The sequence below is a fragment of the Magnolia sinica genome, chromosome 8, assembly GCF_029962835.1.
Source record: "Magnolia sinica isolate HGM2019 chromosome 8, MsV1, whole genome shotgun sequence".
Taxonomy (NCBI): domain Eukaryota; kingdom Viridiplantae; phylum Streptophyta; class Magnoliopsida; order Magnoliales; family Magnoliaceae; genus Magnolia; species Magnolia sinica.
The window spans coordinates 2135864-2149665 of record NC_080580.1 but is presented as its reverse complement, the minus strand read 5'-3'; the positions used below and the strand labels follow the sequence as shown (position 1 = coordinate 2149665).

The following is a 13802-nucleotide window of genomic DNA, read 5'->3' as shown; positions in this document are numbered from 1 at the left end:
AAATGGCCGAACAAATACTCTAAAAAAATTTAAATTTTTCTTTTTTGGCTTCCCTCCCCAACAATGAGGAGATTATGCTGCCTAGGTTTCCCTACATAAACTATACCTCCGTATAGGTTCTGCCTCAGCCAACAACAACAATCTAACTCAGCAAAGTCAATCATGTTACATCAAGAGTAGAGTCATGATTAGGGACATCCGATTATCCCTTTTTTTTAATTCAAGAAAATGATATCTAATTTCCCTTTTTCTCTTTCTCATATCTTAATCAAGCTCATTATGTTGTCTATTCCACACATTCCATCCCAAGCTAACCTTGCTTCCTATTCACTTTTCTTTATGGCATTAATTTCTATTTTCTTTGTTTTATTCTGTTCTTCTGCCTAGGGCTTTGGCTATGTAAAGCAAGGTTAGGATCTTTTATCTTTCCTACTTGTTTATTTCTTACTCTGGTTGCCAATCTAACCTTCTCGTATAGGGTTATGTGTAGCATGGTCATATGACTAACATTTCTTGCAGATATATACTTTTCCTAAAAATTACATGTCTCATAAAGTAGAGACCACACGCGAGTGCGAGTGAGAATAGGTGTCTAACCCATTCTTCTCTCATAACCGACACCCTTATCCAGATCTCGAGGATCCCAAGTTAACCATAAGAGTCATTCAGATCAAAGGATATTCTCAATTCTTTGGCCTTACCAGGCAAGTTTACTGCTCTAGCTGACCGGGAATTGTTACCTCACCAAATCGGTTGGTGGAGATTTCAACCATTTCAAATGTATTATTGTGGCCACCTTGAAAAGGTATTATACAGTCAAGGAAGTCAAGATGAGCTAAAAAAACCATATACATAAGAGTGTCGTAACCTAAAAAAGATGAACCGCACATCATAACGAAAACATCATCTAGTGAAATGCAATCTTCCATCACCTGGCATGTTCAGCCTATGTGCACTCACGTCAGGTGTTCACACTTGAATCGTAAAACAACCTGATTTTTGCTCTAACCGTTCGTATAGGCCCATCAATGGTGTGGATTACATATACACTACATAATAGCCCCCATTCAAATCGACGGCAAGCATCCTCTCCTAGCTTGTTCCCTGTGGTGTGACATGCTAGGGCTATCAACGGGCTAGGCTTAGGACTGCCCGAATTTTGAACTTTTCGGATCAGACTCTTTCAAAATTATGATTTTGGCAGGGCCGAGCCGGGCCCATTGACACCACCACACACCTGAGTTTGTGCACACGGCTGGGTTTTGGATACCGAGAACAACTTGATGTCACACACCTGATTGGCGGGTTGGATGTCCTGAATACATTACATCACCCTACTTCTATCAGGTCCAGAGCACTCCCTATGTTGGAAATTCAGCAGCAAATAACCGAGGTTAAGATCGTCCCATCAGCGTGAATTTTGGGCGATGCTTATCCAAAACAAGGCCGCCAATTGGACGGTCTAAATTGATGGACATGTATTCCTGCATTCCAACAACTTCGTACGGATGAATCAATAGCATCTGAGAAACGTTTTCTGAATTGATGAACATCCATTCATGCATGCCAACAACCTCCAACGGATCAACCACCCGCATTTAGTTGCAACTGGGTCGGGACCCAAACCAAACTGCTACAACCCAACTCAAGTTTAAGTCTAAAATATGAGGACAAGGGTCCGGTCAATTCATCGGGCCTACGTACAAGATCGAAGTGGACTGCACATGGGCCTGACATTACTACAAATATGCGGCTGGGCAATGGCTTGGACAGCATAGCCCAATTTCCTCCTCCAGAATGGAGCTGCTATCTGTGAGTTCAAGGTTATTTTGGTCATTTCTTCTCCATGCCACGCTCTTCTGGTGTTTGTCCCAACGGTCTAGATCTGCCACCGTCCCAGCCAACGAAACCGATCGACTGGCTCTGCTCGCCTTCAAGGACCGAATAACCAAAGATCCTCTCAACGTCATGAGCTCGTGGAACCATTCTCTTCATTTCTGCAAGTGGCGAGGAATCACGTGCAGTCTCAGGCATGAGAGGGTCACCGTCCTCAATCTAACGTCCCTTGAATTGGAAGGTTCTATTCCTCCCCAAGTAGGCAATCTCACCTTCCTCAGGGTAATCAACCTCCGAGACAACGGCTTCCACGGCGAAATTCCACGAGAAATAGGACACCTCTTCCGTCTCGAGCGTATCGATCTCAGCTCCAATTCATTTGGAGGAGAAATCCCGTCCAATCTGACCTACTGCTCGAACCTCCGAGTCATCAATTTTTCATTCAATGAGCTAGTAGGTGAGATTCCCATCGAGCTCAGCTCTTTATCAAAGCTCCGTTGGTTATTTCTCCATGTCAACCAGCTCGTCGGAAGAATCCCACCTTCCCTGGGAAACCTTTCGTCTCTCACTCAACTTTCATTAGCAAGAAATAACTTACAGGGAAACATCCCAGGCGATTTAGGCCGCATTCCAAAGTTAGGACTCCTCCAGATATCTCAAAACAATCTGTCCGGCACAATCCCTTCTCCCATATACAATTACTCGACTCTGTATCTGTTGTCAGTCACAGCCAATCAACTTCATGGAACCCTTCCACCCGACTTAGGCCTCTTTCTTCCTAACCTCCAGTACTTCTATGTGTCGAGAAACTGGTTTACCGGACCCATTCCGGTTTCATTAGCCAATGCTACATTCTTTCAAGAGCTCTATCTCACCAACAATGATTTCACTGGAGGGGTGCCTATGAATCTTGGGACTCTTCGATATCTTTATATACTCACCATTGGTGGTAATCGCCTAGGAACAGGGAAAGAAGATGACTTGAATTTCATCAATTCCCTGCCCAATTGCAGCTACTTGGAACAATTTGGATTTCATAACAATAGTTTCAAAAGCATGCTGCCTAATTCCATAGCCAATCTGTCGACCCGGCTCCATTGGCTAGCGATGGGATTCAACCACCTGTATGGAAGGATCCCTGAAGGAATCGGGAATCTCGTCAGCTTAACCCAATTGAATCTGGATCATAACAATTTCACAGGTGACATTCCTTTCAGTATTGGGAAGCTTCATAAGCTGCAATTTTTAGACTTGTCAGGAAACAGATTTTCTGGGCAAATTCCGTCGTCCATAGGCAACTTCACAGAACTGAATGAACTTTACTTGCAAGAAAACAGCCTATCGGGAAACATACCTCCGAGTCTCGGAAATTGCCAAAAACTAATAGCTTTGAACCTTTCTCAAAATAACCTCAACGGTACAATCCCCGAACAGCTCTTTAGCCTGTCATCTCTGTCAATTTCTCTCAACTTGGCTAGAAACTTTTTGATCGGGTCCCTACCCATGAAAGTGGGTAGCTTGAAAAATATTGGGGAACTTGATGTTTCAGAGAACAAATTGTCCGGCGCAATTCCTGGAACGCTAGGCGGTTGCCAGAGCTTGGAACGCCTGTACATGGAAGGTAATGCCTTTCAAGGGACCATTCCCCAGTCATTGAACACCATGAGAGGCCTTAGAGAGTTGGATTTCTCGCGAAATAACTTGAGTGGTCTAATTCCAAAATATCTAGAGAATTTTACTTCTTTACAGAAACTAAATCTTTCTTTCAATGATTTTGAGGGCCAAGTGCCTGTCCAAGGGGTGTTTGAAAATGCAAGTGGGATTTCTGTCATAGGGAACGGTAAACTCTGTGGAGGTATCCCAAAACTAGGCCTACCCAAATGCCTTGTTCTGAGATCCAAATCGCGAAGGTTTTTAAGCCTGAAAGTAATCATACCAGTCATCATTGTTGCTGTGTGTTTGATTTTATTATTGTTGTGCTTTGCTCCTCTTCTTTGGAGAAGAAAATCAAGACAGAAGCAGTTGCAAACTTCCTCGGAAGACCGGTACAAGAACGTCTCTTATGCGGAGCTTCTCAAAGCAACTGATGGGTTCTCTTCACACAATTTGATTGGCGTAGGAAGTTATGGTTCTGTTTATAAAGGATACTTTGTTTCAGATGGCCAAATTGTTGCAGTGAAAGTACTCAATCTTCAACGACAAGGAGCTTCTAGGAGCTTCCTTGCAGAATGCGAGGCATTGAGAAATGTTAGACATCGGAATCTCATCAAGATCTTAGCATCCTGCTCAAGCATCGATTTTAAGGGCAATGATTTCAAAGCGCTAGTTTTTGAGTACATGCCGAATGGAAGTTTAGAGGAGTGGTTGCATCCAAAAGTCAACGAGGAACATCAGCCAAGAACTTTGAACCTTATTCAGAGGTTAAACATAGCCATTGATGTTGCTCATGCTCTGGATTATCTTCATCACCATTGTCAAACGCCCATTTCTCACTGTGATCTCAAGCCAAGTAATGTTCTTCTTGACAATGACATGGTGGCCCATGTGAGTGATTTTGGCATCGCAAGGTTCCTTTCCGGGGCCGTTGATGATAACTCCACAAACAAAACCAACTCCATTGTGGTGAAGGGATCCATTGGGTATGTTGCTGCAGGTAAAAACTCCATCGTTTTTTCTTTTATTCCTACTCTCTTTTTTTTTTTTCCTTTTTCTTTTCTTTTCTTCCTTCTTGTTGTATTGTTTCGAAAATTCTAGATAATTTTCAATAGAAAGAAAAACGATCTAACAATAGAAAGAACTTGAAAGTGAAAAACGAAAAAAGAAAAATTAACAAATGAGTGTTAGGATGTGCACACAACCCCATTGATGATAAATACTTCTTATACTACAATTTTGGTAACACAATATTATTATAATTCCCTTCATCAATTTACAATGACTAACCAAATTTTCCATGAAACTTTTTTTTTTTTCTTTTGTTTGATGGTTGATTTATTTAAGAGAATGTTTAAAATGCATGGTCCCGGTGGTGGAATGGTATGATTTATTTGAGAGAGATTCATCCAACTAACTGCATGTGCAAATCGCATCAAAATAGATAGATTAGCTGCCAAATATCAAAAAATTGCCTGATCTTTATAAAATGCCACCTTTTATATTTACAAAAAATAAAATATTTGAATTGTAGAGTATGGTATGGGTGGCAATGTTTCTACGGCGGGTGACGTGTACAGCTTTGGAATTCTTTTATTGGAGATGTTCACGGGAAAAAGGCCCACGGAAGACACGTTTAAGGATGGTTTAAACCTTCATGAATTTGTCAAGATGGCTTTGCCAGATCAAGTTCTGGAGATAGCGGATCTGCGACTCTTAGAAGAACAAAAAGAAGAACAAGAGCAAGATCAAGAAATAGAGGAAGAAATAGCATTCAGTCATATCAGAAGTCCGGAAGTTGAAAGTGGTAGTGTCTTCCGGTGCTTGGTTTCTTTGCTTGGTATTGGAGTTGCATGTTCTGTTGAGTCCCCAAGAGAACGGATGCTGATGAAAGATGTAGTAAATAAAATGCATGTGATGAGAGACATGTTTCTTGGGGCTGGGATCTATAAGGAAGGAAGAAACAAGACCCTTCGCTGATGTGGGCCCATTCGTCTTACATCAACGTGGCTGTCATCAGCTCATGTCCACTGGCAATTTGCATATATCAATAAAATTGGATGGCTGAAAACCACTTGTCGAGCATGTAATTGTTACTGATGTGGACATTGCAATTGGTGACTTTCATGGTAATTGTCTTGGCCCAGGGTCATGTCTGGGAGCAATCTATGTACAAGTATTATGGAATTTTCCGCTTCTCTTTTTCTTCTTTTTTTCCTTTTTTTTGGTTATGTAACAACTGATAACATATTGTGTTGCATGTTAACTTCATGTACGTTTTTTGTTCGTCTTCTCATGAGCCCAGATCCATTACAAACGTTTGTAGTTTAAGCTTAAAAGGCAAACGGTAATGAAAAGATGCATACACGCATCTTTGTTGCTGTGTTAATAAGATTTTCTTTCTTTAAAAGATGCCTACACGCACTTCCTCTCTGTTAAGCAGTGCATTGACTGTAAAGGTCGTTGCTTATAAAGGATGCTTTGTTCATAATGGTCTGATTGTGCAGTAAAAGTTCTCAATCCTAAACGAAAAGGAGCGTCCTTGCAAAATGCAAGTCACTGAGAAATGTCAGGCATCGGAATCACATCCTTCAAAGCAAGGAGTGGTCGCATCCCAAGTTTGACAGGGAACATTTTTTATTTTATCTTTTTTGGAGCATCAGTCAATATTTTTTAGAGCATTAGTATGATTACAAGTTGTTTCAAAAAAAAAAAAATCTAAAACTCTAAAAGTAAGGAAATATTTTAAAAATTTGGAATTACTAAAAATAGTAAATTTTTCTTAAAATTTTATTTTTGAATTGAAAGTGTGCGTTTTCTAACGAAACAGATAGACACGACCCACTTGACCTCGGATGACCCATTTTAGTAAAGATTGATCAGTTATGCGCCTTGTATCGATACCCAGATCAAAAGTTATAATTAATTTACAATCCACTTCCTTTTAATCCAACCATACTAGGAATGTATCTGTACCATGTTTTACATTAATTGTCCAATGATTTTGATGTTGGGTCCTGCTCAATATGTGGATCTATTCTATTTTCATAGCACTGACCTCGTCAAAGCACAACCCATTTATTAAATGGACCAAGAATTCCGGTCAGAATCCAGCCCACACCCACTACGCCCCACATACATATACCCCCACACTTATAAGCAGGAGTGGATTTCACCTTATTCACATTATTCTTGTGAGTCTACCACCGGGCCTAGAGTAAGGACTAAGGACCCTATATTAATGGATCTTACCACTTGCTTATTTGGGGTTCTTTGGGGTTATGGCAGTTGAATGGATACACCTATGCTTTACTTTGAGTGGGCCATCCTCATTAAATGCTACCAACTGAATTGCTTGATTTTCTGAATATGACCCCTCCATGTGCTGTCACATAGTGGACCATCCCTCCTTAAAAGCCCCGAATTTATTACTTGATTTTTCTGAATGTCTTGTACATATGCAGACTGGATTGTCTGGTGAACCCAGCACCACGTAGCTAGGTGATGTATCGATTCTGTGGGGCCAGTGTGATGTGTTTTATCAATCCATGCCATCCATACAGTCTGCCAGCTCATTTTAGGGCATAAATAAAAAAAGCCAACCATATCCAATGCTAAGGTGAACCCCATCATACAAAACAATCGGAATAATGACGAAGGAAAAAAATACAAATATCAGCTTTATCTAGAACTTCTATTAACCCGAGAAGTTTTCACAGGTAGGCCTTCAATCCCTATCGTTCAATCCCATCTTCTAAAACCTATAAACAGCCAATGTTAATTTGAAAAGTTGCACTCCAGTGGCAATAGTACCACCATAAGTTTGTAATGGTACCGGACTGATGTGGAGCCCACATGAAGAATTCAGGGCATCCAATCCATCCATGAGATGTGTGAGATCATGCCACACTCTAGGCATAAAATAGCCAGATGAGACACTCATGTGGAGTGCGGCACGGGGAACAGGATGGGAGAGAGAATGCCCACCCTTCATGTGTACGAGGGCTCACCTGAGTTGAAATAGCCTGATTTAATCCAGGCCCATGAATGGTCTGAATGCACTGAATTGCATATGCACTGCACGGTACTCCCAATTCAAATCAAGGGTAAGCATCTAGTCCCAGCTTGTACCTGAATATATCAGGTCTACCCCCACATCTTTCAGGTTTCTATATTTGAAGTACTCCATCAGTGCGACTTTTGGGGATATATGTCCAAAATGGGGCTGTGATTTAGACAGTCTGAATTGATAGGCATGCATTCATGCACACCAACAACTAGTCACGTCTACCCCCACATCTTTCAGGTCTCTATACTTGAAGTACTCCATTAGTGTGACTTTTGGGCTATATATGTCCAAAATGGGGCTGTGATTTAGACTGTCTGAATTGATAGGCATGCATTCATTCACACCAACAACTATTCACGTCTACCCCCACATCTTTCAGGTCTCTATACTTGAAGTACTCCATTAGTGCGACTTTTGGGCTATATATGTCCAAAATGGGGCTGTGATTTGGACGGTCTGAATTGATAGGCATGCATTCATGCACACCAACAACTATTCACGTCTACCCCCACATCTTTCAGGTCTCTATACTTGAAGTACTCCATCAGTGCGACTTTTGGGCTATATATGTCTAAAATGGGGCTGTGATTTAGACGGTCTGAATTGATAGGCATGCATTCATGCACACCAACAACTATTCCCGTCTACCCCCACATCTTTCAGGTCTCTATACTTGAAGTACTCCATCAGTGCGACTTTTGGGCTATGTATGTCCAAAATGGGGCTGTGATTTAGACGGTCTGAATTGATAGGCATGCATTCATGCACACCAACAACTTCAGACGGATGAACCACCATCGTTCCAGAGATGTTGAAAAATGCATGCACGCTATCGATTTTCATACGGGGACGGCATACTGGGGAACGGATTGGCTACTCCCCCTGCCACCAGCCAATGGCTGGTGGTTGGTGCTCTGTGGGCCCTACCATGACGTATGTGTTTCATCCTGTCCATCTATTTTTCCAAGATCATTTTATAACGTGATATTAAAAATGATGTATATCCTAATCTTAAGTGGACCACATTACAGGAAACAGTGTTGAATGAGTGTCGACCATTGAAAACCTTTTGGGGGCCATAAAAGTTGTGGATCAAGCTGATTTTTGTTAATTCCCTTCATCTGGGTCTGCATGACCTAATCAACAGATTGGATGTCAAATAAACAGTATAGCAAGCCCAACTTACTCGGGATGGAGCTCCCATCTGTGAGTCCAAGGCTATTTTGCTCATTTCTCCTCCACGCCACGCTCTTCTCGTGTCTGATCCAACGGTCCAGATTTGCCACCGTCTCAACCAACGAAACCGAACGGACCACACCAATTGGGCCCCATATGTATATCAAATGGGCCTCATAACACGGGCCTTATAAATGCCAAGGTGGGCCTTATAAATGGCCACAAATACATACATACATATATATATATATATATATAAATCATGCCAAAGGATCAACCGATCCTCACTTCAACTAATAGTGGTAGGACCCACTTGAACCACATATCTGACTCATTCTTTAGCTCATGCCTTAAAATGAGCTTGCAAAATGGATCGACGGTTGGGGTGCAACACAAGCATCATGGCGGGGTCTACTGTCCAGACAGCGGACAGTGTGGATAAACACATAAATCATGGTGCGCCCCACCGTCTGCTGGACGGTGGAAATGAAACACTCACATCACGTTGGGCTCCATCGTCCACTGGACGGTGGGAGTAAACCCATAAATCAGTGTGGGTCCCACATGGGGCCCACCATAATATTTATTTTCCATCCAGACCGTTGATAAGGTCGCATGGACCTGGATGAAGGGTAAAAACAAATTTCAGATTGATCCGAAACTTCTATGGCCCAGAAAGAGTTTTCAAAGGCAAACGTTCAATCCCATTGTTTCCCATGATGTGGGCCACCTGAGTCTTGGATGAGGCTGAAATTTGGAGGGTGGCCCTCTGCCCTAAGGGCCCACCATATGAACGGCTTGGATGACAGATAAGCATCAAGGTGGGGCCCACGGCTGGAGCCGTGGATCCCTGCTGGCCGTCCGTCAAACGCAGCAGCGTGCTGCTGTTGTGTCAATGGCAGCAGACGCTGCCCCTTCTTTCCCTTTTTTTTAAAAAAAAAACCGTATTTCTATGGTTTTTCACGTGTGGGGCCCGCTTCAAGGTAATCCACTCTAACCATCAGATTTCATAGTCCATAACAAGTTCATCAAGCCCAATATTGGACCAGTTTCAGCGTGTAGAAAAATCCGGAGAACTTTAAACGGTGGAGATCACTGTTTTGAAAGGTATGGCCCGCCAGAATCTTCGATTGACCTCATTTTTCGGCTCAACGCCTAAAATGAGATGGTTAATAGGATGGACGGCGTGGATTGAATCCATTCATCAAGGTGGTGCCTAAACAAGTGGGCCACTAAAAAGGCTTGTTAACCAAGCTGATATTTGTGTTTCACGTCCAGCATCCCCTAGACGCTGGACGTTCTGGCGCATAGAATGTTATAGGGTGGGCCCTACCCCGGTGGGCCACCACATGGCTAGGTGATGTGGAGCAGCACATAGAAGTGGGCCTCACCTACAAATGACTCGGATCCAATACATGCTTCATGGCGGGGTCCATCCAAGTGGGCCATACAGCCATGTCATCACACACAAAGATAAATAAATAAAAAGAGAGGGGGAGAGAGAAAAAGTGGGACACACGTGTGATGGAGGGACCCCGACACTATGGGCCCTCCTTGCATTCAAACATACATCAAGTGGGTCCCATTGCATATGGGCCCACCAAATTAAAAATCAATGGTGGAGATCATTTCTCCACCAAAATAGAAGGTCTAGATGACCCTATTCATGCAAGAAAATAAACATCATGATGGGGTCCATGGAGAATGGCCCCGTCATGGAATGATCTTAAGTATCAAGGTGGGCCATTGGCCACATCAAGGGTCCAAAGTGAGATCCATACAATTGATCGGTAGGCCTCACTTGGCCCATCATATGAACATGAAATCTGTCCTATAGAAGCACCCACCGTTGATCTTCTCGGTCCGTTGAAATGCCAGCCTCCTTAAGCTTCACTTTGATGGTGGAAGATGAGAAGTGAAAGGCTAGGATGGAGGATTTGGGATGGGAAAGTGGGACACACACATGCACTCTCTCACATGGAAGAGAGCTTAGATGTGAGCTCTCTTGTTGCTTGGGATAGAGTTGAGAAAATGAGAGAGAGAGAGAGAGGGAGAGATGGGATGTAAAGAGAGAGAGTGATGGATGTGAGTGATGGGTGAGGTGATGTGTACTTGACTAGCATGGGTGTGTAAAAGAGAGGGTGAGAAAGGGTTGACTTTGGAGAGAAAAAGCATGGGTTGCTTGTACTTGACATGAGGTGATGGATGGGATTGATTGATGGGATTGATTTGACATATTGTAGAGATTCTCTTGGGATTGCAAACGCGCGGCGTTTTCTTCGAAATAAACTCGGCTCACATCTTCAAAATAAACTCTTGGGATTGATCAATGCAAGAGACGCGGCGTCGGAACCGCGGCGACGGTGCGGTCGCAATGGTACAAGTCTTGTTTTAAGCCGACTCAAATATACAGCATAAGGCTTAGGGTCGATCGCAACGTCGATTATACGTCACAGGTTACCGAAATTCGACAGGAATGATCGCGAGATTCGACGGAACAGTACGGACTAGGATACGGGTCTTACAGCTCTCCCCACTTAATAAGAAATTTCGTCCTCGAAATTTGCACTACCATCATAACTCAACATAACTCTTAAGGGAATAAGAAATATAATATCATATATAATCCAAACACATACATCATACAATCAAATATCGAAAAGATGGGGATAACGCTCTCGAATCTCCGCCTCGCGCTCCCAAGATGCCTCATCCACACTATGATGGCCCCACTACACCTTCACCAAGGGAATGACCTTGGTCGGCAGGACCTGCTCCTTTCGATCGAGGATACGAACTAGCTGCTCAATGTAAGAAGCGTCCTCACAAACCTCCAACGGCTGCCAATCAATAACAGGCACGATGTCTGACCCACACTTCCTCGACATAGAGACGTAGAAAACGTCGTGGACGCCAGACAACTGAGATGGCAAGGCAAGCCGATAGGCCACAGCGCCGACGCGCCCGGTGATCTCGAAAGCTCCTATAAATCTCGGGGCAAGCTTGCCCTTCGCTCCAAAACGAACCACACCCTTCATGGGTGAGACCTTGAGATACACATGGTCCCCAACGGCAAACTCCAAGGGACGACGCCGACGGTCAGCAAATCTCTTCTGCCGGCTCTGAGCTGTGCGCATCCTCTGCCTAATGATGTCGATAACCTCTGATGTCTGCAACACAAGCTCAGGACCTAAGAGACACTGCTCTCCAACCTCGGTCCAACAACTCGGAGATCTACACGGTCTGTCATATAATGCCTCAAAAGGAGCCATGCCAATGGTCGCTTGATAGCTGTTGTTGTACGCGAACTCAGCCAATCGCAGGTGATCGTCCCAACTACCCGAGAAATCAATCGCGCAGGGCCGAAGCATATCCTCAAGGATCTGGTTGACCCTCTCGGTCTGGCCATCGGTCTGTGGATGATACGCGGTGCTGAGCTGCAAATCAGTCCCCATTGCTCTCTGAAAGCTCCTCCAAAATTGAGATGTGAACCTCGGGTCTCGGTCTGAAACGATCGAGACAGGAACACCGTGTAGTCTCACGATCTCATCAACAAACATCTTGGTGAGCCGGTCCGTATGCCAAGTCTCACGAATCGCAAGAAAGTGTGCCGACTTCGTCAGACGGTCCACGACAACCCAGATAGCGTCATGACCGCGCTGAGTCCTCGGCAAACCCATGACAAAATCGGTAGATATGTGCTCCCACTTCCACATCGGGACGCTCAACGGCTGCAATAGACCAGGGGGTCTCTGATGATCGGCCTTGATACGCTGGCATGTGTCACACTCGACCACAAAACTTGCTATCTGGCGCTTCATCCCCGCCCAAAAATACTGACGCCTCATATCGCGATACATCTTCGTCGAGCCAAGGTGGATAGAAAATCGCGATCGATGTGCCTCGGTCATAAGATCTCGGCGTAACTCAGGAATATCCGGGACACATAATCGGCCTCTGAAACAAAGTCCACCATCAGAACCAATCAGCCAATCTGTCTGACTCTCAGATGCTGCCTCTGCTCGGTAATCCTATAACTACTCATCTGTCTGCTGAGCCTCGATCACCCTTGCGACAAGAGATGGTTGAATCGACAGGCTCGATAGCTGAACGATAGAAGACTGCAGACCAAACTCGAAGTCGTACTCTGCTATATCCTCGAGCATCCTCCACTCCTGAATCATCATGTGCGCCACTAGGCCTCGTGGCTGACGGCTGAGGGCATCCGCCACCACGTTCACCTTGCCTGGGTGGTACTGGAGATCAAAATCATAGTCCTTCAGGAGCTCCATCCAACGCCTCTGCCTCATGTTTAGCTCAGACTGAGAGAACAAATACTTCAAGCTCTTGTGGTCGGAGAAGAGATCGAACCTCACCCCATAAAGATAGTGTCTCCACACCTTCAGTGCGAAGACTACTGCTGCCAGCTCCAAATCATGCGTAGGGTAGTTCAGCTCATGGACCTTGAGCTGACGAGACGCATAAGCCACCGATTTCCCGTGCTGCATCAGGACAGCATCCAAACCAACTCGCGAGACATCTGTAAATACAACAAATCCATCACTCCCAGAGGGAAGAGTGAGGATAGGAGCAGACGTGAGATGGTCCTTCAGCTCCATAAATGCCTGCTCACAAGCGTCGCTCCACACGAACTCGGCACCCTTCCGGGTCAACCTGGTCAACGGGGCTGCAATGCGAGAGAATCCCTCAATAAAACGTCGGTAGTAGCCCGCCAAACCAAGAAAACTGCGGATCTCGGATGCGTTCGTGGGCTGGCCCCACTGACGCACGGCATCAATCTTCGAGGGGTCCACTGCGACACCCTGCCTCGTCACCACATGACCGAGGAACTTCACCTCCTCCTGCCAGAACTCGCACTTCTCCAGCTTCGCGTAAAGCTGGTGTGCACGGAGGGTCTGCAATGTGATCTCCAGATGCCGCTCATGCTCCTCACGGGTCCTCGAATAGATCAGAATGTCGTCGATGAACACCACAACAAACTGGTCGAGATACGGACGGAAGACCTCGTTCATCAACTGCATGAACACTGCGGGCGCATTGGTCAGTC

The 13802-nt window shown here is 44.5% G+C and overlaps 1 protein-coding gene across 1 annotated transcript; it reads left to right on the top strand.

The window, feature by feature from the left end:
* Positions 1-1797: 1797 nt before the first annotated feature.
* On the top strand, positions 1798-5700 carry LOC131253764 (probable LRR receptor-like serine/threonine-protein kinase At3g47570). The gene is made up of 2 exons (XM_058254903.1): positions 1798-4489; positions 5024-5700. The coding sequence occupies exons 1-2, from the start codon at positions 1798-1800 to the stop codon at positions 5467-5469; spliced, it is 3138 nt and encodes a 1045-aa protein (XP_058110886.1). The 3' UTR covers positions 5470-5700.
* Positions 5701-13802: the final 8102 nt, after the last annotated feature.